Here is a 26,375-nt window from a genome sequence, read left to right on the forward strand (position 1 = left end):
AACAATATAGATAGGTGAATTAAAACATGACTTCTTTTATATACAAATATTGTAAATTTTAATGTTTGTTTGTTAACGGTAAACATGTATTTGTTTCACATGTGATCATTAGACTGTCTGGAAAATAGTTACCTTGTTTTAAGAATATAGAACTGTTTTTTGTTCATGAAATTGATATTTCCAACTCATGTATAGTTTTTCTTTACTGCGAGGGTCGTGTCTAGATCTACATTATTTGAAGATGATCTTGAAAGTTAAAATGTTTTGAACTAAACTAACAATAATGTAAAATAGAACGTAACAATAATAGAACATCCTTTAGTATGCCAACCCTTGTGATTGAACAACACGTTTTATGTAAATGTTAATGGATAGAAAAATTATTACATGATCTTATGTAACATCTGGTATTTTATTTAAGGATTTTAAAATCTATTATCATTATTATTATTATTATTATTATTATTATAGTTGGAAAAAAGAGAGGTTAAAATCCAGAGTACATTTTATTCAAAGGGTATTAGTGTGTGAAAATCTAATGTTTTAAATAGTGCATATTTTTGCTTAGTCGTATTTTCTCAGGACTTGAATGATGTAGATTTTTTTTTTTTTTTTAAGTTTTCCGAAACAAACTAATTTTGAGGTACAATCCATAGTACCTTTGGTTGGGACATGTAATTTTCTTTATTTTTTATATTCTGTTCTTGTTCTTTAAATGTTTGTTATTCTATTATTTTTTGGGTCTGATCTAGGTGTAAGATTTGAATTAGTTATCTTTCTTACCTTTTTCGTATTCTTTTCCAGAAAGTGGAGGTAATGGGAAAGGAATGAAGGTTTGGTAGTTTGAATCTTGCATTTTGTTTTCTTGGGATTTTGCTTAGTTGTATTTTCTCAAAGACTTGAATGATGTAGTTTTTTTTTTTTTTTTTTTAAGTTTCTGAACCAAACTAATTTTGAAGCATTTACTGAAAAATGATCCCCCAAATGCATATCATGTGTATTCTGTTGTTGGAAGCACAAAATTGCTTATGGTAGGTTGAGTAAGTTTTGATTTTATCCTTAGTTGTTGTTCATTAAAACCAAACAAACTGATGGTGTCCTATCTATGTTGTAACTGGTTGGCATTTTCATTACTTTTTGCACGTATAGAGAAACTTTCTTATAAAACATAGTTCTCAAGAGTAAGACTAAGAAATGTTTGGTATTGTCGTTGCATTAAATTTGTTTCATTTAAGTAGACACGTGCTTCCCACTCCATCTCAAATTTAACTGATGTTGCATAACAACTCAGTTAATGATTGCCTGAAAATAATCATGGGAGGATAGATTTTTTGAGTTTTATGATTAGTTTTTTTTTTTTTTAAATTGAATTGTTGTTCCATTTTCTTTTCATTTTTTTTATAAGTTTTCTATTTTTCATGAAATTTCTTCATTTTCATATTAGGATAGATTTTTTTTTTTTTTTTGGTTTTTATGAGTTTTTTGTGATTCTCTTCATGTGTATAGGTCACGAAGATTGCATGGGACTGCACTAAGAAATCGTTGCAAATTATACATGAAAGAGGCTGAATTGTTCACCTAGATGTCAAACCTTATAATATTTACGTAAATAATGGTGTTTATAAATTTTGTGATTTTGGATGTGCAATTCTCACGAGAAGAGCTTGCCAACTGAATAGCGATTTTGTATGTTGTTCAATTTATGTAAATAATGTGTTTAATTAGGTGTTGTTTAGAATGTATCTTTGAAGAGCTTTCATCTTGGCTTTTATCATTAATTCAACGTTTCCAACTTAATTTTCATGAATCTATTCCAAGTTTTAGTGCATGTTATGAGATGAAATGTATTCTTCCATTTCAAAGGTTTTAATTAACTTTGGCACTTTTTGAATGAATTGTTACTGTTATATGCTTTTGCAAAAATATTTTCTATAGAGCTATTTTATTCTTCCAACTAGGCACTACGTGCACGGGACATACGTGCCTTGCACGTAGCACCCTTATTAGTGTTAAATCAAATTACAACTTGCATGAGTTTTGGCAGTGGGCACTAGGTGTTGGGGTTGAATCCCACAATGGGAAGCGCTCAGGATTATTGGTGACTCATTGGTTCATGGACCATTGATGCTCTCATGGAGCTGGAGTCAGGTTTTGGCTGGGAGCGCCTGTGGTTTTCACCGTCTAGGCCCCTTTTGTCTGGCTCCCAGCAAGTTGGGTGCTACTATGGTTATGTCTTGGTAGGGAAGCCATCTCTAATCATCCCCTCCAACCCTTTTTTGTCGAATAAGAAAATCGCGACTTGCCTTCCTTTTTCCCTACCTTCACACGCAAAAAGCATGCCATATGGATTGGCACATGGATTCAGGATTATTACTAAAATGCCTTCAAGGTTTGGAAAAAATGCCCGTAATCCCTCCATCACATGAACCTTTTTTTTTCTAAGCAAAAATGAGAGGTGGGGGCAACCATCATAGCTATTCTCCATGCACATAACCATAAGAGTCATTCCCTGCTGTGGAAAGTCTAGTTTGAGTCGTAGCTACTGCCTAATGGACGAGCCCGTCACCCCAGTACCACCAAGTTGTCAGCCGGTCCAAAACCCATCTCATAAACTCTTGGTTAGGCACTACTCCCGCAAGTGATCTCGATTTACGTCCAACTTGAACTCTTGACCTCAAGGCTATGGGATATCAACTCGTACCAACTGAGCTACCACCTTGGTGGTTTACAAACCTTTTCTATTCACCAAGTAATCTTTTACTCTCTTTCAATAGGAATTTGTCTCTTAGGTGACCTTAATGTCCGTTTATGGAATTTTAAACCTTATTACGTTTTTGCCCCTTCACTTGTGAATCATTGACACGAAGTGATTATTTTATGTTGGGTTGTTTCTTACGTGGTGAGTTGGGCATGTTTTACAGTGGATTATATTTAGTCGAGCTTAACCCTACGATGGGCTGATTTTATGGGTTTGATTTTAAATCTATTAAATTAATAAAGTCTAATTATGTTATTAAAGTTATAATTAGAATATATATATATTAAGTGTGTTTAGAAAATATTAGTATTTATTAATTTTGACATATAACTTAATAATTATTAAAGTTACTTCCATAGTATCTATGCAAGTAAATTGAGCATTATAACACGTCTTTCTAGAAAGTTCTTTTAGAAATTTAGTAATGCAAAATATTTTGTATAGGTGACACGCTACAAAGTGAAATTTCATAAACAATGCAATAAGATAAGTAACTTGATCATAAATTAGGAGTAGCACATTAGTTAGTCAGATAGATTATTATTAAAGTTAATTCTTGAAAGCTAGTGTTTATGTATCTCACATGTCATGATATATGCAAACATGTCATTCAGTATAACACATGATCATGTCATTCTGCATTATGTTCCGATCAAACAATTATAATTATGTACGTATTATATCATGTATCTCACGTTGTATAAGACACGTAAGTTTTATTAAGTTCAAGTACAAGATAATATCATAACAGTTTAATTAGATGACCATTCAAATGCACGGTACTAATGCAGTTTCAGGCTGGATGTGTACGCCAAGGACTCAAGCGTGGTCCACTATAGTATGCCAGCATATTGCCTCAGCGGCTCCCTTTACTGCAAAGAGATATGTGGTCCGTGCACAACCTTGCACACATGGTTAAGTGTGTTGACCAGTTAGATAAGTCAGATAAATCATATCAGTCGGTTAATTTAGATAAATCAAGACAAGTCATGCATAACATAAACATCAGTATAATCAGTTGTGATTTTAAGCTCTCTGCATGAAATTTTTTATGAAAACTATATGTTTATTATGTTTACGTTGTGATGGGTTCCTTACTAAGTCCTTAATTCATTTTAGTTTTATTTCATGTTTTAACCATCTAGGTGAAGATGCTGATCAGTACGAGCAGGCGAACCAAGCTTAGATGGAGCAGACTATGAACTTAGTAACGTTATTGTGTGACTGTCTTTTCCATTTTTGTTGATTTGGAAATTATGGTTATGTTTTGTTTGAGATATGTTTTATTTTTCAACTCTTTTATGTGATAAACAATGTTTTATTTAATTATGCAAGTCTCTTGTCTGGCTACTTTTACGTAAGCACGTGATATCGATAATCCTTTGGAAATGGGTGTTACATCATATTTATAACTGACTTATACCATATGATGGTATTCTTAAAAAAACCGCATAGAAACGTAATGGAGTCATATAACTTATACCTTATGATGGAGTCATAAAAAATAACTTATACCATATGTTGGAGTCGTATAAAACATTAATTTGGAGTCGGTTCCATTTTCATCTTAATCTCCAATTAACATAAAAAACTTTCAAAATAGTTTAAAAGTAGTCAATTAGATCCAAGAATTTTTTGTAGATAAAATATTTCTCTAGATCTAATTCGAACACCAACTCATAATTTTATTATTTTTAAAAAATCAATGTAATAGATAACTAAAACATTATATATATTGGTAGGTTATTTTTACAATTCAGTTGACAATTATGCCTAATTTTAGAATTTTTGTTAAGAGTTTCGCCTCACCATTATTAATATAATTTATATAATTTAAGTTTTGTTTGATACAATCAAACCTGAAATATAATTGTTTTTTAACCATAACCCTATTATCCAAATTAAACTTATAAGTGACTCGGCGTTTATTTGAATCGTTATGAAAGCAAAAGTAACTGAAAGGAAAAGCGTCGACAGCAGGATTCGAACCTGCGCAGGCATAGCCCAACAGATTTCGAGTCTGTCTCCTTAACCACTCGGACATATCGACAGATCGCTCTAATGATAACTCTACTTAATTATAGAATTTACTGTCAAAAGGAGCATCTACCGTGCCTGCAATTTTACTCAAATCGGGTTTTTCAACATCTATCCATTGATAAGGGGAGAAAAAAAAAACTCATTTTGGGTTCAAAGCTCGAGTGCTTTTAGTTCTGGTTACGCAATCCTAGCCCCTCAACATCTTCTATCCATCGTTTGCTACCTCCTTTTGGATGTCAAATACTATTTATTATTTTATTATTATTTTTCACCTTTTTTTACTACTATTCACTATTCTATTATTACTTTTTCACTACTATTATCAGAATACATCACTATCCAAACACAACTAAATCTTCCCCCTCTTCAACTTAATTTCACAACTCAACGTCCATGTAAGACGAATAATTAACACTAACACATTGAATAGCTTTAGTAAAGAAATACATGAAAAGGCCTGTCATAACAGGCCTGTCATAACAATGTACTAAATGCCTGAAGAGCCAACTAAATCCAAAATTGCTTATAATTTACATGGAATCATATTTTGAAAGAGAAGGGAAACACATGCTCAACTGAAATAGTCGGTCATGCAACCTCTGCAGATGAGCAATTAGGCTGAATTTTCACTGGTTTAAGAGGGTAGCCAGGGCAGAAAATGGACAACTCATATAACAGGACAAAGATTTTTCTTTTTCCCTTCAAAATAAAGGAAACTAAGAACTAACTTTAAAAGGGAAATGGCAGAAGATTTGCCTGCAAAAGTCCACATCTCGTCAAGCAGAAACTGTATCGGCCAGGCATATAGGATTGGCACTCCAAACAGGAATCACCAAGGTGAAGATAACCACCGGCAGGATGATCAATGATTCTTGAAGATCTTTCCAACAACAGAGATAACTGATGTGCGTGTGAAAGAGAGAAAGTACAACTGGAACCCAGCAAACAACCCAACATAATAAATTCTATCAAACCAGAGGCATTTGGCACCATGAGAAAAGTTGATGTTTTCTGTTTTGTATAGCAAGTGAAATGCTTTTGCCTGCTATTGGAGTTGATCTAAACTGGCCCTTGTAGCTAAAAATAACCCTTTCCACAACCCTATTGCTGGAAAGCAGCAGATAAATTCCAGCAGATGCTCTAAAAATATAGGAGACACCTTAAGCAGCTTTAGGTGTGAGCTGCACACCAGTCTTTGAGATGGGTTAAGACTTGCTTCTTGAAATTATCAAGAAGCAAGTCTCAAATAATTTTAAACAAGTTATATATCGAAATACATAAATAATCACATTTTTTCGATGGAAGAAAATGAAAATTCAAAATTGAACTAGTTTACCTTCACCACCCAAATAGACTCCCCTCACATCTAGAACTTCAAGCAAGTGGGATAATGACATCTAGACTGTTCTTCATAAACCATTTGCTAGGATAGGAGGGATTAGATGAAGCAAGATAAATATTCCAAACCATGATTCTTGAGCAGTCCTGCAGTAAAGCTTCCATCTGGCTTTCATCTTCCACAAGCTGTTCTAAAAATGTGCTGACCTGCATATGCAAATCAATTAGGTTAGCAAATGAAGCCAGGATCTTTCTGGATTCTCAAGGCATCTCAAACAATGGGATGGATAAAGTAGGGATAAAAAGGTTAATTGTCTAAGGGTGAACTTAAATATGATGTAAATGATTTCCTCTCTAGTTGAGCTTGTGGAGGTGAAGCTTAGCCTCGTCACATTTTGAGTAGCAGGCCCCACTGATCATTGAATGGATGGTCCTGTCTTATATCCAAAAACAAGTTTATTTGGAAATGACCACTTTGGCTGCTTCATTAAAACGGCAACAATGGCAATTCACATTGCAACATGGAGTAATACTATAGATTACAAGGAAAACCCAGAAGAACCAAGAAAGACCTACTTGGAAGCCAGCCTTGACCGTGTCTATTTGTCTGATGGGTTCCAGGGTGGGTCGGTGCCACCTCTTTGGATCCCACAGTATGGTACTATTGAAAGCAAATCCAGACATTGCAGCATGGAATCTCCAGAATTTCTCATGTGATTCAATTATGTGCCACCCAACTACTTGAGTTCCATTACAAACAGGCCCCTCCAAGATAGCTTTGCTTTTGTTCTCTGTTAGTTTGGCCACCATCCACATTCCAAATCGCCTGCAAGTCAGAACAAAAAACAGGGCTGTCACGAAAAATGCGCAAACAAATATTTAGTTGCAGTAAAAACATCTGCGAAAGGAGTGAAAGGAATTGTCTCTCGCATATTTGTTGTAAAGCGTTACGTATGAGCAGGGAATGAACAACTGGAAATCACAGAAACAAGAAAAAAATGCCTTATTATTTGACATATACAGCAGCACGTAATTATCAAGGGAAATTAAACCAATCGCTTTGAGTAATCATGATTGACCACTAATGCCAACTCAGTAAGTCGGTATATTATAGAAAAAAATCAATCAATTTTGCAACCTTTATATTTTTGTTTAGAAATGGTTTTGGCACTCAGTAGTAACTAATGAAAAAAGATGATTAAGATCAACTGAACCCATAGGGAGAAATATTTGACGGTGGGGCTTACTTGTGGAAGATTAGTCCTGAAATGAGCCATATATGAAAGTTCATAGATTGCTCAAAAACAGTGCCTACGGATAACAGCCTCAGAGTTAAAAATTAGGCACTCCATGTAATATAGCAGACACCTACGTTCGGCAAAGAATAGTTTTTGGCTCAGAGATGATATTGTCTTGTCCCCCCTTCCTCTCTTTCTCAAGAAGAGAGAGAACAGAACCTAAGATAAGCTCCATTGCTCTCCAGTAGTATTGGTGCTGATCCAATTCATCACAATTACAGAAAGTGGAGCACTTTATAACCATTTCAATTATCCGATCCTTCTCATGAGAACTTTTTTTTTTTTGATCAGTCCTTCTCATGAGAACTTTATATACAATGACCATAATTTCTATTTTTTGGCTAACTCAAAATATAAATCAAACAAAATAGTATCACGCTGCACGAAGCTACACTTACATAAAAAAAATCAGCATGACATTTTTTAGCCCTAAAAACGATAAATAATGTAAGTACCTGATCTGCCTCATTTGCTCAAAAAGATCAGTGAAGTAGATGTTATTGTCATCGGCAAAGTAAATGATTCCATCAAGATGGTGGGTTTCTATGTGAGACAGTGCCACATTTCTTTGATGAATGTATGCATCTTTTATGTCTGTTAGATTTTTGTTGCAAACAAGATGCCTATACATAACCCCAGTTCTCCTCAAGATATCAGCTGTATCTGCAGATTGGGAGGTCATCTCCACCACAATCCATAATAGAGGAGGTGTGACCAACCTTAATGTCTGAGCTAACCGCGTCAGGTAATATGCTTGAAAGGGTCGAACATATGTTGGTGTCACTATTATCAAAAGCTTCTGTGACACCAAGTTTGAGTCTTCATTGAATACTTGAGTATCAAGTTTATCCTCATTGATCTCTTCCATCTGTTCCATGTCTTCCACTTCTGATTCTAATGTGGCAGTATGCCTCATGTCCCCACTGTCTAATGGTGTTGTAGTTCTGGTCACATTATCATCCGAATGAAAATTCCCAACATTGGATATTACCTCAAATGAAATAGCTTGATGCTTTGACATGGGATTCATAGATGAATTGAATGACAAAAAAGGGGTAAGTCCCATCAAAATTCCAACCATGAAACAAATGAAAAAACGGAAAAGAGGCTTCCTCCACTTTTGCGCCTTTGGTTTTGGCCTATCTGGGGGCATCGAAGATCTGGGTGAAAATACACTGAGAACAGAAGTTTGAGAGTCCAATGGACTGACTAAAGAAGATAGCAATCCACTGGACGGTGGATAATGCTGAGGAGATGATGAGGACTTGGACAAGGGAGAATTCACTGAAGAGACTTCCCCATTTGCTAAAGTGCCAGGTCGAGGCACCGGCAACAAGGTTCTTCTAATAGAAGCCATCAAGAGGAATCCAAATCAATCTTACTAACTTCAAAGGCTTACAAGAGCTATCCAGAATCACAATTACCACTAAGATGCATCTAAATCGATAACAAACTCATTCTCCTTCCAACTAAAGATGACAACCAAGTTGAGCTTCATTTTGACAGTGTGCTACCGATCGAGGTTTAAATTCATCTTAAATCCGTTAAATAAACTGAGCCAACTGAAGTTTACTGTTAAAATACGGAGATACAACTTTAAGGTGCAAACATTTCGTATGAGACGAAGTCCATTTAAGGCTCCCTATCGTCATAAGTGAGTAATTTCAAAAATACTGTCGAGGCATCAATAGATAGCCCAGATAAGATATCACGCAAAACCCATACTAATTCTCCCCTCAAAAAAGACATTCTCAAGCGGGTAAGCACCAAAACTAGTTCAAAGTGCAACCTTCTGTCTCGATCTTACCAGTTTCCTAGGCATCCATAAAATCCAGAGAGTTATCGATCTACTAAGATTCGCCAAAAGAACTAAAAATCAAAGAACCACGAAAAAAACCACCAACAATCTCAAGAATAAAACAAGACGAAACCCAAGCACCCACCAAGAAATTTTCCAATATATCAGCTTTAGCCTCCCGAAAACAATGAGATTTAGGACCGAAATGCTACATTACCACTCAATGAAAAATGGGTTTCTGCAGATCAATGGAAGAGAGAGGAACCTGAATCCTCCTCCCCTGTTCACAGTCTACAACAAACGTCGACGCTTCGTGTCCTTCCCTTCCGTGTAGTACCACTGGAACTTTTTGATGCTTCTGGCGTCAAATGGAGAGCGAGCGTCCGAGAGCTTAGTTGGTAGACGAAAAAGAGTGTGAAATGTGAATACTTCACAGCACCCTCTCCCAAATACCCAATCACATTCCAAAGCAAGAAAATAATTTTTCTGACATGATGGATTAACTAGAACAGAACTGGGACAACTCATTCATGGCCCACCTTCTTAGGAACATGACCGTTTGTCAGATTTCTCGTTAATGAACCGTCGGAAGGGTACGTTAATTACACAAAATTAAAAACCGAATGGGCTAGTTTGCGAACCAAATATTTCGAGGCACCATAAAGATAAAAAATATATCTTATAAAATACCTTATATCTTATATCATATTTCGAGGCACTGTAATCAATCATTATTTATTATTTATATTTATATATTATATAAAATATCTTTATATTTTATAAAAAATATCTCATATTTTATAAAAAAAATTATAAATATAAAATATATAAATAAATAATAATTAATACATAATAAATTCTTTATAAAAACATTTTGACTCTTTTTTTTAATAAAATATTATTTAAATATAAAATATTATTTAATTTTAAAATTTAACCTTTTCATTTAATTATTAATTTTTTTTCAAATTTTTAAATAAGTAATTCATTTTATTTTATTTTATTATTATAATTTTATAAACAATTTATATAAAATAAAATAAATAATTTAATTTTTTAAATTTTAAAATAAAAATAATATTAAAAATATTTTATTCATATTTTATTCATATTTAATATTTTAACTCATCTTTTTATCACATTTTAAAAAATGAGTAAGGCTACATACAGTCGTGGAATGCGCAAACGCCGTGCAGTCGCTTTGAAAAAGAGTGGGATCCACTATTAAAAAATTAATTTCTTTTCAGGTGGGTCTCTTATTTATTCACTTTTTTCAAAGCGATTGCACGGCGACTGCACGCTCACGACTGCAAGTATCATTTCTCTCAAAAAAATAAACCAGGCATTAATATCTGAATTCCAAGCTCTGGCTCACCCTACTCAGGTCTCTCTATCTTCAGTCTAAAGAAAGAGAGTGATAGAGGAGAGAGAGTCGCCATGGGCAACGGCATGATTAGGTTTTTTCTTGTTCTTCTATTATTCTTGTCATCCGCGGAGTACATCTTTTCGCTTTACGAAGATCAAGTCGGCCTCATGGACTGGTAAATTATTATATACACAACTCGTTAATCCAAGAATTTCCATCTCACGTATGTTTCTGCAGAGCAAGTGGTGAAAAGCCTTTTTAGAATTTAGACTCCTTTATTTTCTACAAAATTTCCAATGCACCTTACTGATTACTTCATTCCAATCTTATTTGTAGTCCAAACTTTCTTAAAGCAATCATTTTACTTTAAAACCGTCAATTGTTACTTCGAGATTTCTTTTCTTGTTCACCGATCAAAAAAAAAAAAAACATAAAGATTTCTTTTGTTTGTCTGTAGGTTTCTAGAGAACAAATGGAGCCTCAATTCCATTTAGCTTATTGATTCTGTTCTCGAAGTCGTAAGCAAACTAATTTATTTTTGAGATTTTGATTGTTAAGCTATACTTTAGTCTCAATCTTTTATGAAATCTCCCAAGCTTTCTCGATTATCCTTGTGTGGCTATAAAGCCTTTGCTCCGTTTGGATTGAAAGATGGTTAGATTGTCGTGGTGTTGTAAAAAAAAAAAAATTGTTGTGGTTTTTTTTTCCCTAAAGAAGTGTAAATTACAGGCACCAACGGTATGTCGGGAAAGTGAAGCATGCAGTGTTCCATACTCAAAAGACCGGGAGAAAGCGAGTTGCGGTGTCTACTGAAGAGAATGTTGTTGCTTTGCTGGATCTCCGGCATGGAGAGATTAGTAAGTGGCAATTTAGTATGTGAATGGGCTTTCATAATCTTCTTGATGACGGTGAATCCCGGAGACTGTGAAAATGTAACATGTCTTTTATTCAGTTAAATCCCGGATCCATGTGGCGCTTCCATTACAAGAATTTGCTAAATCATCTGCTTTTTCTCAATGGGACTCGCCCCTAGAAATTGTTTACATCTAAGGGTTCGAATGTCATAGCATACCAGCAAGACCAAGGCCCTCACCACTTAAGCCAACCCCTCGGGGCTGGCTTTCATAATTATAATTTCTATACCATGAATTTACCAAGGAAACTTTTCATTGCGACCACCTTTATTCGTATTCTTCATGGTCAACCAATCGACCAAGAGCACTTCAGTACTTTATTTTGTCGCTGTGAGTGCATAATTATTATATAGGAGCAACTCATTTTTTTCCATTTTCTCAAGGATTTTTTGTCGGAATTTCGCAATATCAATTAATGGTTGTTTTTGTGCAGTTTGGAGACATGTCCTTGGGGCCAATGATGCAGTGGATGCAGTCGATATTGCACTGGGTAAATGTAAGAATGCTTGTATTTATAATTGTTTCTTTTTTTACTTTACAGATAAAATGTCTATTTCACCTTTTTCTTTATATTTATGATAATGACAATTGCAATGCAAAACGTTGTTACTTGGTAATCGAAATATTCCAACATAAAATGCCACGAGGCTTGCTTTTTATATCCTTTAGCAATTCCGTAATCCATGTTTCTTTGTATAACCAAAATTATCTATATTAATATTTTTTTTGTAAAGGTAAAAGGAGATATATTAATATCTCCTCATCATTGAATGATATATATAACTACTTTTTTTGTTATTATCACCTGAATCTTTTCCTTCAAGAAACATATAGTATAAATCATGGGCATGGCAAATGTTGGTTGCTCAGGATCAATAGTTTCTTCTCTCTGTTACATATCTCCTTCGAATTTTCTCTTTACTCACGTATATTAATAGTTTTGACTGCAAGTATTTAAAATAAACTTGGTTATTTGATTATCACTTTGTAAAGATATTGCTCCCTTATCATAAAATTAAATAAAAGAATGAAGATATTGCTTCCTTATTTTGGACTTACCTACAGGATGCTTGATCATTAGATGTTTAACATTTTCAGATGTTATTACCCTCTCATCCGAGGGAAGTATTTTAAGGGCATGGAGCCTTCCTGATGGCCAGATGGTGTGGGGATCTTTTCTTCAGGGCTCAAATCTCTCGAAATCATTATTGTCTCTGCCAGTTAGGGATTACAAATATCTCTCTCTCTCTTTTAAATTAGTGAATACAAATCTCAGATGTTCTGGAATCTGCTAACTGGACTTTTCAGTGCGGTGCTATTTATGAATTATTTTATATTTGTTGAAACTTTTAGGCATCTTTCTCTCATTTTCTCTCTCTCCATAGACTGGAATGTATGGAATTTAATATTCTGGAATTTCTTCACTGTTTCAATCAAACTTATACTTGAATTTTTTTTTTTTTTTTATAAGTAATAAAAAATTTTATTCATACGAATGGAATAGGCATAGCCCATGTACACAGGGAGTATACAAGAGAAACCACCTATTTACATTCTAGCTAAGGAAAGAAAGTCATGGACATTGTTTCCATCAAGTACAATGGCTGAAAACCATAGCATTAAAGTACGCATAAACAAATTCTGAAACTCCTCCATTGTACTTTCCCTATCCTCAAAACATCTCTCATTCCTCTCGGACCATGTGCACTACATGATACACAACGGGATCATCTTCCACACCGTTACCACTTGAGGACAGCCTTGAAGCTCCCTCCAACATGCCAATAAATCCACCACCCGCAGAGGCATTACCCAAGTAATATCCATTCTTCGAAAGATCTCATTCCATAACCCCCTCGTGACCTCACAATGCAAAAGTAAGTGATCTACAGATTCTCCCTGTTTTTTGCACAAATAGCACAAATCCATCACTATGATTCCCATATTCCTTAGATTGTCCGTAGTCAAGATCTTCCCAAGGGCTGCAGTCCAAACGAAGAAAGCTACCTTAGTAGGCACCCGTGATCTCCAAATCCTCTTACATGGAAATGAAACATGACCTTGGGTTGAAAAAATCTTGTAGTACGTCCTGATTGTACATTTTTTACTACCATTATCCCTCCATTGCAACCTATCCTCTTTAGCCGTAATATTTCCCATAGAATAGAGCAACCTGAGGAAATCAGATATAGCCTGCAGTTCCCAATCATGAATATTTCTATTAAAAAGAATATTCCACTAATAAGATTCATGGGAAAATACCCTCATATCTGTGACAGAAGCCTCTCTGTATAAAGCACACTCTCCACACCAAACATCATGCCAAAACCTGATTCTGGAGTCATCTCCCACCACAAATCGTATGTGACTTTCAAAACCTTGCCAACCCTTCCTAATAAATTTCCATAAGCCCACACCGTGCCTCCCTCTTACTTCCTTAGAGCACCATCCTCCCCACCCACTCCCATGTCTAGAATCAATGATCTCCCTCCATAATGTGTTCCCCTCTAAGTGGTATCTCCATAACCATTTGCCCAATAACGCTTTATTGAACGTTCGCAAATTGCATATCCCCAAACCTCCATTCGGAATAGGAGAACAAACCTTATTCCAGTTAACTAAATGGAATTTGGTTTCCTCCCCCAACAAAAAAGACCGGAATAATCTCTCAATTCAAATCGCCACCCCTGCAGGCAAAGGAAAGAATGAAAGAAAAAAGTGGGGAGATTGGTTAATGAACTCTTAATTAAAGTAAGTCGACCCCCTTTCGATAGATAAATTCGTTTCCATCCAGCAAGCTTCCTCTCCACTTTCTTCACCACCCCATCCCAAATGGCTCGAGCCTTAAAATTGGCCCCCAGCGGAAGACCCAAATATTTCATAGGCAAGGACGACACCTTGCAATCCAACAACCGCGCCAAGTTGTTAGTATTAGGCACCGCACCCACCGCAACCATCTCGGATTTACTAAGATTAACCTTAAGCCCTGAAACTGCTTCAAAGCATAGCAAAAGAGCTCGCAGAGATTGAATCTGGCCAGTATCTGCATCACAAAATAAGGGAGTATCATCTGCAAATAAGAGATGAGAGAGTGAAGTAGGACCATTTATGCCATTACCCACTGAAAAACCGGATAAAAAACCTCCACCAACAGTAGCCTTCACCAACCGCCCCAATGCCTCCATAACAATGACGAACAAGAGGGGAGACAATGGATCCCCCTGCCTCAAACCACGTGAGCTACTAAAGAATCCAGCAGGAGTACCATTGACTAATACTGAAAAGCAGACGGTAGATATACAACAACGGATCCAAGAAATCCATCTGTCACCAAAACCACACCTACCAAGCAAGTAAAGAAGGAAATCCCAATTCACTTGGTTATAAGCCTTTTTCATGTCAAGTTTGCATAGAATACCTGGGATGCCTTCTCGCAACCTATGATCCAAGCACTCATTGGCAATAAGCACCGAATCCATAATTTGTCTCCCCCTAATGAAGGCACTTTGAGGCTTAGAAATAATATGTTCCATCACTAAGCTAAGCCTATTTGCCAGGACCTTGGATATAATTTTGTAAACTCCACTCACCAGGCTTATGGAGCGAAAATCTTCAACTACCTTAGCCCCATGTTTCTTTGGAATAAGAGCAATGAACGTCACATTTAGGCTTTTTCTCAAATTTATGGAAAGAATGAAATTTTGCAAAAACCTGCATAATATCACTTTTTACTATATCCCAACAAGCCTGGAAGAAACTCATTGAGAAACCATCTGGTCCCGGTGCCTTGTCTTTTGCCACGCTACTAATAACCTTATACACCTCATCTTCCTCAATTGCCCTTTCCAACCCATTAGCACTTTGTGAATCAATAGACTCGAATGACAAGCCATCAAGTTTTGGCCTCCAGCATACCGGTTCCGAAAGGAGGTTCTCAAAATGCTGCACAATATGATTTTCCAAATCATCAAAGGATGAGAGCACTTGGGTACTTGAGTGGAGTGACTCAATGGTGTTACTGCGTCGATGTGAATTCGCCACTTTATGAAAGAATTTGGTACATTTATCACCTTCTTTTAGCCAAATGGCCCTAGATTTTTGTTGCCACAAAATCTCTTCCATCAATAACACCTTTTCCAACTCAGTTACAACCACTCTTTTTCTAGCAATGGCCTCCTTCGAGCGGTCTCCCATCAATTCCCTGTTCTCCAAATCTTGTAGTTCCTCCATAAGAGTATTCTTTTGATTATCAATGCTACCAAAAACTTCCAAATTTCACTTCTTTAGATATTGCTTCAAAGCTTTGAGCTTACAAGCTAGAATGAAACTGTGGTTGCCTGTAAACATATAAGAAGACCACCAAGAACGCACCTTCTCTACAAAACCCTCCGCTGTTAACCACATATTTTCAAACTTGAATGGTCTGCGTCTACCAATAATACCTCCACAGTCCAAGACAATAGGAAAATGATTGGAGCACACACAGGGCAACCGTTTCTGAGAAAGTTCAGGAAAGTACGCCTCCCACGACAGGGAGACAAGGAACCTATCCAATCTTGACCATCCCCGACCATTAGACCATGTGAACTCGCCCCCAAGAAGAGGGAGATCCATAAGATCTAAATCAAATACAAACTCCGAGAACTCCTCCATAGCTGCAGAGTGGCGATGAGTCCCCGAACGCTCGATGAGAAAGCGAACAATATTAAAATCTCCCCCCATGCACCACGGCACCTCCCATAAATAAATAAGACCAGCCAACTCCTCCCATAGTCGCCTCCTTTCGTTATCCAAGTTTGGACCATAAGTACCCGCAAAGGCCCATTCCCATCCATCAATCGTACTTTTAAAGCGACTAGCAATCGAAAAATTTCCAACACATTCCTTAACCGACTCCACCACTCTTTTGTCCCACATTAAGAGAACCCCACCGGACGCACCCAACGATGCCAAGTAAGACCACCCTACATATGAACACCCCCACAAGCTACAAATTATTCTTCTATCAACTACCCTCAACTTAGTTTCTTGAAAGCACACTACGTCCACTTTCGGTCTATCCCTTCCACCACCACCCCCCCCCCTCCTCTTTGGCTGCATAGTTGATAGTGCAAGAAAGCCTTTTAAGTTCCCTGTCTCGCTTTGTGGTTGACTTTGAACGACTATTTTCAATAGCAATGAGAAGAGCTCTAAATTGATCCTAAAATCCTTCACAAGAAATACCAAGTGCGGAATACATCTCCTCCACCTGCTTAAACACCCAATCCGATGTAGATAAATCCATATTAGGGGACATTGTGCATAAAGGAGTTGGTTCCTCTATCCCCTCAACAGAAGGCCCATTGTCTAGACTGGTCACAACCAAAGCCGAGTCTGGATCCCACGGCTGAGGCTGAAAGTGAGTTTTCATGTCCATTGACACCCCTTCAGAAAGTAAGACAGTCACCTGTGGAGGAGATGATGCTACTACTTCTGTTGAGGGCTCACCTAACTCCATCAGCATGTTTTGTGACTCCATCGGCAAGTTCTGTTGGGAAGAAACCAGAGAACCTGCTTCACCCGACACCTTCAGAGGAAGTATAATGGGCCACAACGGTGGAAACGGTGCCACGACAGCCGTAGGAAGCCCAGGAGCCTCAGTCGACCAAGTCTGTACATGACCCAGTATGACAAAACCACTTGAGGTGGTGCAACCAGCTTCGGCATCTCCAATGGCAATAAAAGATTGGGCTTTGGCTAAAATAGCTTCGGCTACAGTCACTGGCGGTTGAACAGGGAGGGCGACAGCCTTCGAAGGCCCAGCAGCCTCAGTCGACCGGGTCTATGCATGACTCAGCCCCTCCATGTCGCGTGAAGCAGTGCAAGAGATTGCATCACTTTCAGCGCTTCCGCCAGTTGAGTCGCCTGAGCCACCCCTGTGAACACCCTCCTACAGGGGTGTCGCTACCTTTGCCAGAAACGCTGCGGGTGGAAGGCCCCCGCCACCCTTGACGCAAGCCATAGCCACGGGTGGAAGGGAAGCCCCATGCCTCCTCCACACATACCCCGTGGGTCTGGATGCTTCCCTGTAGTGCCTGGGCCCGTATAATGGGCCCTTCCCCTTAGCAGGCCCAGTAGAGAGGCTAGCTTCAGGCCCACATGTAACCTTACCCTTTTGTTGGCCCTTGGGCTCCTAGCCCTTTACCTACCCAATAAAAGGCCCATTACTCGATCCAGGGATCAGATCCCAACCTTGATCCTCAACGCACCGTTTCAGCCATATAATATTACCTTGCAATTCCCCCAACTGCATTTGTATATCAGACAAAACCCGCATGATAGTTTCCTTTTAAAGACCAACAAATCTTCTGCCAACCTCCTCACGTCCCTGAGTTCCTACCAAAACAATGCTACTGTCATCCCCACTAGCCACCCTCCTGTCCAACTGATGAGAAATGTCCACAGACCTTGATGTTTGAAGAGCTTCCTTATACGACTGAGGAGGTTTCAAAAATGAAGCACCAGCCGTCGTGGGTGGTGCCTGCCCACCAAAACTAGTAGCCTCCCTAAGGCCCTCAGTAAGTTTCCTCCATCCCCTCCCATCTCTGTCATTTGGGACAAAAGTACAGTTACAATGCCCTCCCCCTCGGTGCTCTTCGAGTGCCATGAATGCACCTTGAACATTTGAGCCCCTCTGTATAGTGAAGCCCCTGTCCCCTTCACGATAGCTAGCATAAAACCCCTTTCTCCTTGCATGCACTCCATCCTCCAGGACTCTGCAGAACCACCATGCCGTGGCTAACTCCATTTTCATGCTTTTCACAAACTTCCACCCTCTCTCTGTGAGAATCAGCCATCTACTCTCCCTAGAAATCTCAAAAGATTATAGTTCAATGGAAATGGTTTTCCCATAAACCATTTCTCCTTCCAACCAATCACAGCTCAAACTTTCAACCAATCATGAACACCATCCTAAACTAATGAAAAGAATACTGAGAAAAAATGAGTATGGAGAGAATTTTCTCTCTCTCTCTCAGTATCTGTAATCTTCAAGTGCAAAGTTTTAGGATACTAATTTTGAAAACTTATACTTGAATTTATAGTCATTAACCATATTGTTGTCATCTTCAGCGCTTAAATCTTCTTGGTTATAAGATCATATATTACATTGTATCAATTCTTTTTCTTTTGTTTTTTTTTTTTTTTTTGTGGGGGGGGGGGCCTCCTCCTCCTTCCTGTTAAAGTAAGCTCCCCTCTTTTAGCCAGACTTTACTCCTTTGGGAGCTTTTAGCTTTCTCAAGCCATCCCCTAGGCAGTTTGTGCACTTGTAGGGGTTCTGGTAGACAATGCATCATACAGATTTGATTGTGATTAGAGTTAACTAAGGTAGTATTGTGCAGGTAAATTTGAAAGCCAACAAGGGCAATGTGATTCTTGTTTTCAGTAAAGGGTGTCTTCATGCTGTTTCTAGCATTGATGGCGAGGTTCTATGGGAGAAGGACCTTTCAGCTGAAAGGTTCAAATTGATTTATCTAATGTTCTTTCTTTTTCCAACTTCACCATTTCATTGATGTTAGTTTTGTTACTTTGTTTACAGCATAGAGGTTCAACAGATTATTCGGCCTCTTGGAAGCGATATGATCTATGCTGTAGGGTTTGTTGGTTCCTCTCAGTTTGATGCTTACCAGATTAATGCTAAAAATGGAGAGTTGGTGAAGCACAAGAGTGCAGACTTTCCTGATGGATTTTATGGGGATTTGTTATTAGTTTCGAGTGACATACTTGTGTCATTGGATGCCACTAGGACAAGCTTAGTAACAATTGATTTTCAGAAAGGAGAAATCATCTTTAAAAAGACTCATGTTTCAGATATTGTCGATGAGTCTTTTGGGACGGCAGTCCTATTACCTTCAGAGCTGTCAGGAATGTTTGCTGTAAGATTCAATACACTTTTAGTATTCATAAAAGTGACAATTGAAGGAAAGTTGGAGGTTGTCGACAAAATTACCAATGCAGCTGCTGTTAGTGATGCTCTCTCATTTTCAGAGGGTCAACAAGCTTTTGCACTGGTTGAACATGTAGACAGAAAGATTCTCCTCACAATGAAGCTTGTTCACGATTGGAATAGTGATTTGCTCAAGGAGAGCATAGCGATGGACCTTCAAAGGGGGATGGTGCAAAAGGTTTTCATAAACACGTATATCCGCACGGACAGGTCCCAGGGGTTTAGAGCTTTGATTGTCATGGAAGATCATTCACTGTTGTTACTGCAACAAGGTGAGATTGTCTGGTCTAGAGAGGAAGGCCTAGCCTCGGTTATTGATGTGACAACATCAGAACTACCAGTGGAAAAGAAAGGCATACTTGTAGTGAAAGTGGAACAGAGCCTCTTTGAGTGGCTGAAGGTATGAATGTTCTGTAAACTTGCAGAAGTACAATGAGAAAATGAATTCAACATTGAAAGCATCAGATTTTTGCAAATTTCATGAATCAATACCGGTATATTGTTCTTTTTTTTTTTTCTTGATCAATAAAATTTGTTTACTTATAAAAAAATATATATATTGTTCTTTTTCTCAATTGAATGTAGGCATGTTTTCATTTGCAAATATATTTTCCCCCTTTACGGGACATCTCTTGTAATTTTGCACCTAGGATTTGGAAAGAAAATGTGGATATTGTTTGCCTGAATGACTTGACTGGTTTCAGCCTTTTAACAATGTGTTGTTCTGGTATTGAAGGGGCATGTCCTGAAGCTTAAGGGGACTTTAATGCTTGCCGGCCCTGAGGATATAGCAGCTATACAAGGAATGAGATTAAAAAGTTCTGAGAAGAGCAAAATGACCCGAGACCACAATGGTTTCTGGAAACTGCTAATTGTCCTTACTAAAGCAGGGAAACTTTATGCTTTGCATACTGGAGATGGTCGGGTTGTCTGGTCTCTTTTGCTGCCCTCTCTACGTGAATCAGGATCATGCAAGCGTCCGACTGGCCTTAGTGTTTATCAGTGGCAGGTGCCTCATCATCATGCCATGGATGAGAACCCTTCTGTCCTTGTTGTTGGTCGGTGCAGACCAAATTGGGATGCCCCCGTTGCTCTTTCTTTTGTTGATACCTATACAGGAAAGGAGCTTAAATCAATGGGTCTCATTCACTCCTGTGCACAAGTTATTCCTCTGCCATTTACTGATTCAACCGAACAGCGACTCCATCTTCTGATAGATGCTGAGAAGCATGCACATTTATACCCAAGAACTTCTGAGGCTATTGGTATTCTTCAACATGAGTTTTCAAACATATACTGGTACTCAGTTGAGGCTGATAATGGCATTATAAGAGGGCATGTCTTGACGAGCAATTGCATTGGCATGGTGGATGAATACTGCTTCACCTCCAGGGAGCTATGGTCAATTGTATTTCCGTCTGAGTCAGAAAAGATCATAGCAACTGCGACAAGAAAGTTAAATGAGGTACCTTTTCTTACTAATGTTCTTGAAGTGATTCAGATCCTTATGTTTTCAGCATCAAATTGTCATAGGGGAATAACAGACTATTACTAATATAATCTGATTGGGAGACCCACCACTGTAACCAATCAGATGGCTAGTGCGTTACTGTGTCAAAAAAAAAAAACCCAAGCAAACACTTGATTGTTCATCCATAGTTTTTTGTGATTTGCCAGTGCTTATTGCCGTAGATGGTTGTTATAATATTTTTATTTGCATTCTCTAGGTGGTTCATACTCAAGCAAAGGCTATAGCTGATCAAGATGTTATGTATAAATATATATCCAAAAATTTACTTTTTGTGGCAACCAGTGCACCAAAAGCCAGTGGTGAATTTGGAATGGCCCAGCCGGAGGAGTCGTGCTTGGTTGTATACTTGATTGATACTGTAACCGGTCGTATATTGCATCGCATGACTCATCATGGCTCACAGGGTCCTGTTCATGCTGTAAGTTCTGCAATCTAGTTGGCCACTTTATAGTCATTATTGAAAGGCATTCCTTCATGCGTTTATGCATTTTCTAGGTTCTTAGCGAGAATTGGGTTGTCTACCACTACTTCAATCTTAGAGCACACAGATATGAGATGTCAGTTATGGAGATCTATGATCAGTCTTGGGTGGTATGCCAGTAAACTTGAAGCCCTAATTTGGTGGTCAGTGGAGTTTCATTTCAAATTACTATATATTTTAATTGAATGCAATTCACAGGACAACAAGGATGTCTGGAAGCTAGTTGTTGGAAAGCATAATCTTACTTCACCAATTTCCTTGTATTCTCGACCAGCGGTGGTAACAAAATCGCAGTCTTACTTTTTCACCCACTCTGTGAAAGCAATAGCAGTGACATCAACAGCCAAGGGTATAACTTCAAAGCAGCTTCTTATCGGTACCATTGGTGATCAGGTCGGTTCAAATACCCTCGTTTGTTTGTTTTTGTTTTTGTTTTGTGACACTTTGATTTGTTTTTTCATTTATTTTTGTTTATTATTAATATTATGGTGGAGAAGAGGGAAGAGACATGTTTGAGACGGGACCTGTTTTCTTTATATGCGCACTTAAGGTTCCTGCCTTTTTCAGGTTTTGGCTCTTGATAAGCGTTATTTAGATCCTCGTCGATCTCTTGACCCTACACAAGCTGAGAAAGAAGAAGGCATTATACCTCTAACGGATTCCTTGCCCATTATTCCTCAGGTATGTTGACCATGTCATTGACTTATCATTAGTGTTGTAATTGGCATTATTGCTTCTGTTATTTTCTGATGAAGCACTGGATTTTTGTTGAGATGGTCTTTTTTCAGCAGCAGTCTGTAGGCATCCCTCAAACTTTCAGCCATAGCATGAATTTTTTTTGCAAAGATTTATCCGCTTTCCTTTTCTATTTAATCATCATAGTATGGACTTGCTTTTGTAGAGCTGACAATCAGCTGTGTTTTTATGGGTTGGCCTTGTTTTTGATGGTTCAAGTTTGATACTAAAATTTCTATTGCAACAAAAGGAGTGTTGATGAAAACCAACAAGAACTTTTGCAAATACCTAGTAATTATTAGGTAGCGCAGTCTGGCCATTTATTCTTGCTAGGCAGATGCTTTGCCAAGTTCCTGGATCCTAGATATACGTGTTGTTACAACTTCAAAATGTATAATTGGTACCTGACATTATAAATCCAAGTTTGGGTAAATGGTAAATGTAACTGGCTTCATAATTAGAAATAATTTATTTCTGTTTATAAGTATAATTATGACACATGTATATGAGGGATACCCTCCATGCATTATGGCATGGTTCCAGTCTATGCGCTCCACGCTAGGCTTAAGAATGATCTAAGCCAATTTGACCCAAGCTCAATCTTTAGAAAACCCTGGATTACTTTTGGTATATTTGGTTTAGCAGCATGCGTCTGTTTTAATTGCTCCTCGATGATAAGTCGCTTACACTGATCTCGGTATTGTTAATGCAGTCCTATGTGACACATGCTCTTAACGTGGAAGGTCTCCGAGGCATTGTTACGTTACCTGCCAAGTTGGAGTCCACAACTCTTGTCTTTGCATATGGAGTGGATATTTTCTTCACTCGAATTGCACCCTCGAGGACATATGATTCACTCACAGAAGATTTCAGCTACGCTTTGCTTCTCTTAACAATAGTTGCTCTCATTGCAGCAATCTTTGTGACATGGATTATGTCCGAGAGGAAAGAATTACAAGAGAAATGGACGTGATTCCGCCTTCAGTCTGTCCTTTTCCTGACTTCTTCTAACGTTAAGTGACTTGTAGATTTTACTTTTTACATTAGGTCAGGAGGTGATGCCTCCTTAAATGCCTCCTTAACTTCTTCTTCATCTTTTTTCTTTCTTTTCTTTTCTTTTTATGGGGTCTAAATTTAGGGTTGGGTTAGATTTAGAGATGATTTTAGATGAAATATGAAAGTTGAAAAAAATATTGTTAGAAAATTATTTTTTAATATTATTATTATTTTAAAATTTTTAAAAATTAAATTAAAATTTTTAAAAATTAAATTATTTATTATATTTTGTGTAACTTTAAAAAAATTATAATAATAAAATAAAATAAAACACGGAACTTAGTGGCTTCATATTGTAAACCTAGGAATGCAAGAGAACAATTTCATTATTTTTGTGGCAAGATACGTCATAAATCTGTGGCGTCCTTGGGGTCTTGTCGCTTGGAGATAGGACCCACTACACTACTTTCTCTACATAAGGTCCTTTGTTTACAATTCATTAAACAACTGGGTAACACTGGCTAAAACACAGAGATTAGTCGGACTGGCTACAACACAAGGATTGGTTGGTCCTCTCAAGATTTCGGTGTTATCAAAGTTGGGGCTTTTACTACATGCTAGACTAGATGGTCCATGATCCCATAAAGCGTTACTAAAACCATCTAACATTTTCACGTGATAAACGAGCATGTTAAGAGGATATCAAGAACAGATAAATCAGAGAATTAAGGTCTTTGTTTTTGTAATATTGATAAAATGAATTGAGATAAAAATTAAAAATTAAATAAAATATTATTATAAAATATTTTTTAATATTATTTTTATTTTAAGATTTAAAAAAATTAAATTTTTTATTTTATTTTATTTTATATAAAAATTTTAAAAAATTATAACAATTAGATAGATAATTCATCAATTTTTTTTATTTGTTTAAAGAAATATGATTTTGACCTGAAAACTCAATACACGTGTTAACCTCAAATTTGTGGTAGGAAAATTCATTTGATGTACGAACATATGTAGATAGCGACGAAGACGAAGTTCCCGTTCACATCTGATTTCAAATTTGTAAGAGACTGCCACGCAAAACTGTAGCTGCAGCAGTGTGCAGACCACCCTCTCTTCTCAGTCTCCACCCCCATCATTTTGTTCTCCTGGGTTCGATTCAGCTCTCATTGTATCACTTACTCTCAACCGATCTCCATCATTCTCGTGTTTCCTTTTCTTTTAGCACCATGAAAACTAATCAACCAAAGCTCAAGACCCAACTCTTCTCTTGTGGCTTTTTCCGCCATTGCACCCAAACCGTTCTTAGCCCCACCAGTACCCCTCACCCTCAAACCTTTCCTCTCTCGTCCTCTGATCAGCAGCCGCCGCCGCCGCCACCGCCACAACTCCACCCCGCACCTTGCCGTCCCTCAGTTCCGGAATCCTCGTCATCTTCTTCATCCTCTTCAACCTCCCAAAGCTTCACTCAGTGGAGGTTCCAACTCCCACACTCGCCCATCCTCCCCAGCCCACCCCCCGTGTCGGAACCCATGCCCGAGGGCACCCTCCCATCCGACCCAGTTCCCCTACCACGACTCATTCCCTCCTCCGAGCTCCAGGAACTCTTCCACATAGCGGAGCTACAACTAAGCACCGGCTCTGATCAGGACCGGCTTGCCGCTCTCCAACTCTTGGAGCGCTCACTCGTTCCCAACCCGCCATCCGACCCGGAATGCTCGCCCGAACTCATGCGCGGAGTGGTGGGAAGTTTGAAAGCCCATGCGGGTGCAAAACCCGCGACGAAGATACTACTAGCGCTCTGCTTGGCGGAGGGCAACCGCCACGTGGCGGTTGAGGCCGGGGCGGTGTCTGCGGTAGTGGAGGCTGCGCCGGAGCTGGACGATGCGGCGGCTGAGAGAGCGCTGGCGGCTCTGGAGCTGATGTGCACGGTGCCAGAGGGAGCGGCGGAGGTTCGTGCCCACGCACTGGCGGTGCCAGTGATGGTGGCCATGATGGGGAGAATGGCCGCGCGCGCCAAGGAGTACGCGATTAGTGTGCTGGCCGTGATCTACGGGGGCGAGGGGTCGGAGGAACAGGCGGCGCCAGCGGAGGAGGTGGCGCGTGCAGTGGCGTTGGCGTTGAGAGGCGCCTGTAGTGCGAGGGGGAGGAGGAAGGGGGCCCAGCTCTTGAAGGCACTGGAAGTTGAAGAGAACTGTGCGGCGATCTAGTTTTGTCTGTAATGGTCAAAGAAAGGGTCATGACAACTTCGTCTGTTACTATTTCATCCTCTCCTAATTTGACTTTTAGAGTTGCTTTTTTTTTTTTTTTTTTTTAATCTCAAAAAAATCATAGATTAAATTAAGAAAAATGAAAAATATTAGCCTACATCCTTAACACATCGTGTTGAATTGAAGAAAAAAAAAATTTTTGAAAGGTGTGCTGCAGCTTCCGTTTGATGCCCAGCATTACCCAATGGTTAAAATGACACAAGATTTTATGAGGTAAGAGATAACAATTTTCCCAAAACAAGCAGCAATACCAACAAATAAAAATTAAAAAACGGATTCTTGAATTAAAAGATTAATTTTAATCCATGTCCTACAAAGGAGATATTGTGTAAAAGTAATTACATTGTCTAATAAATAATCTAAAAAAGTATGACTAGTTGCAGTCGAAAGGAGTGTGTTTTATTTTGTTGATTTGGTCCGGTTGAGAGAGACTATCACCGACATTTTATTTTGATTAGTAGTTAGAGAAAATAAAAATATGGGGAAATATCAATTTGCAGATAAACAAATACACCAACGTAGGATTGCCACCGACTGTGATAGTGCATGCAGATCACATGCCACGTTAGGAAAAAGAAGAACACTCAATCTAAGACAGCCAAAGTTGCTGATCTAGGTGGTTGAAGGCAAATGACTCCTCCTGGCATGGCTGCGTGTGGATCTCACGCGCCTTAACTCGTATTATCTCATTTTATTATTATAAATTTTTTAAATTTTTATACAAAATATAATAAATAATTTAGTTTTTTTAAATTTTAAAATAATAATAATATTAAAAAATAATATTCTAATAATATTTTATTCAATTTATTTAAAATTATCTTATCTCATCTCATTTTTCAAATGAACTTAGGTTTGGG

At 38.1% G+C, this 26,375-nt stretch overlaps 3 protein-coding genes and 1 non-coding gene across 5 annotated transcripts; 2 read left to right on the forward strand and 2 right to left on the reverse strand.

Annotated features, from left to right (window-relative positions):
- Positions 1–4,726: 4,726 nt before the first annotated feature.
- On the reverse strand, positions 4,727–4,808 carry TRNAS-CGA. Its single transcript has one exon. It is a non-coding gene; the product is annotated as a tRNA-Ser (tRNA).
- A 402-nt stretch (positions 4,809–5,210) lies between these two features.
- On the reverse strand, positions 5,211–9,708 carry LOC109009502 (probable beta-1,4-xylosyltransferase IRX9H). Its single transcript, XM_018989982.2, has 3 exons — positions 7,890–9,708; positions 6,713–6,962; positions 5,211–6,343 (listed from the first exon to the last, which is right to left on the reverse strand). The coding sequence occupies exons 1-3, from the start codon at positions 8,789–8,791 to the stop codon at positions 6,173–6,175; spliced, it is 1,323 nt and encodes a 440-aa protein (XP_018845527.1). The 5' UTR covers positions 8,792–9,708; the 3' UTR covers positions 5,211–6,172.
- Positions 9,709–10,606: 898 nt separating this feature from the next.
- On the forward strand, positions 10,607–23,450 carry LOC109009503 (ER membrane protein complex subunit 1-like). Of its 2 annotated transcripts, XM_018989988.2 has the most exons (12): positions 10,607–10,773; positions 11,328–11,455; positions 11,946–12,008; positions 12,611–12,732; positions 18,892–19,007; positions 19,089–19,896; positions 20,233–20,961; positions 21,224–21,445; positions 21,523–21,618; positions 21,707–21,901; positions 22,076–22,189; positions 22,956–23,450. In XM_018989988.2, the coding sequence occupies exons 1-12, from the start codon at positions 10,670–10,672 to the stop codon at positions 23,214–23,216; spliced, it is 2,958 nt and encodes a 985-aa protein (XP_018845533.2). In that variant the 5' UTR covers positions 10,607–10,669; the 3' UTR covers positions 23,217–23,450. The 2 variants fall into 2 exon arrangements, with proteins under 2 accessions (XP_018845533.2, XP_035551500.1); XM_035695607.1 differs by lacking the exons at positions 10,607–10,773; positions 11,328–11,455; positions 12,611–12,732 and having other exon boundaries at positions 11,952–12,008.
- A 747-nt stretch (positions 23,451–24,197) lies between these two features.
- LOC109009433 (U-box domain-containing protein 25) lies at positions 24,198–25,530 on the forward strand. Its single transcript, XM_018989889.2, has one exon. The coding sequence runs from the start codon at positions 24,475–24,477 to the stop codon at positions 25,453–25,455; it is 981 nt and encodes a 326-aa protein (XP_018845434.1). The 5' UTR covers positions 24,198–24,474; the 3' UTR covers positions 25,456–25,530.
- The last annotated feature ends 845 nt before the right edge of the window (positions 25,531–26,375 follow it).

The sequence above is a fragment of the Juglans regia genome, chromosome 11, assembly GCF_001411555.2.
Source record: "Juglans regia cultivar Chandler chromosome 11, Walnut 2.0, whole genome shotgun sequence".
Classification (NCBI taxonomy): Eukaryota; Viridiplantae; Streptophyta; class Magnoliopsida; order Fagales; family Juglandaceae; genus Juglans; species Juglans regia.

Coding starts and splice junctions, on each gene's coding strand:
- LOC109009502 (XM_018989982.2), bottom strand. CDS start 8,791: ATGGCTTCTATTAGAAGAACCTTGTTGCCGGTGCCTCGACCTGGCACT. Junction 6,963..7,889: donor GAGCAAATGAGGCAGATCAG/GTACTTACATTA, acceptor TCTGACTTGCAG/GCGATTTGGAATGTGGATGG. Junction 6,344..6,712: donor CGGTCAAGGCTGGCTTCCAA/GTAGGTCTTTCT, acceptor TTGCATATGCAG/GTCAGCACATTTTTAGAACA.
- LOC109009503 (XM_018989988.2), top strand. CDS start 10,670: ATGGGCAACGGCATGATTAGGTTTTTTCTTGTTCTTCTATTATTCTTG. Junction 12,733..18,891: donor AATCATTATTGTCTCTGCCA/GTTAGGGATTAC, acceptor AGTATTGTGCAG/GTAAATTTGAAAGCCAACAA. Junction 19,008..19,088: donor AAGGACCTTTCAGCTGAAAG/GTTCAAATTGAT, acceptor CTTTGTTTACAG/CATAGAGGTTCAACAGATTA.
- LOC109009433 (XM_018989889.2), top strand. CDS start 24,475: ATGAAAACTAATCAACCAAAGCTCAAGACCCAACTCTTCTCTTGTGGC.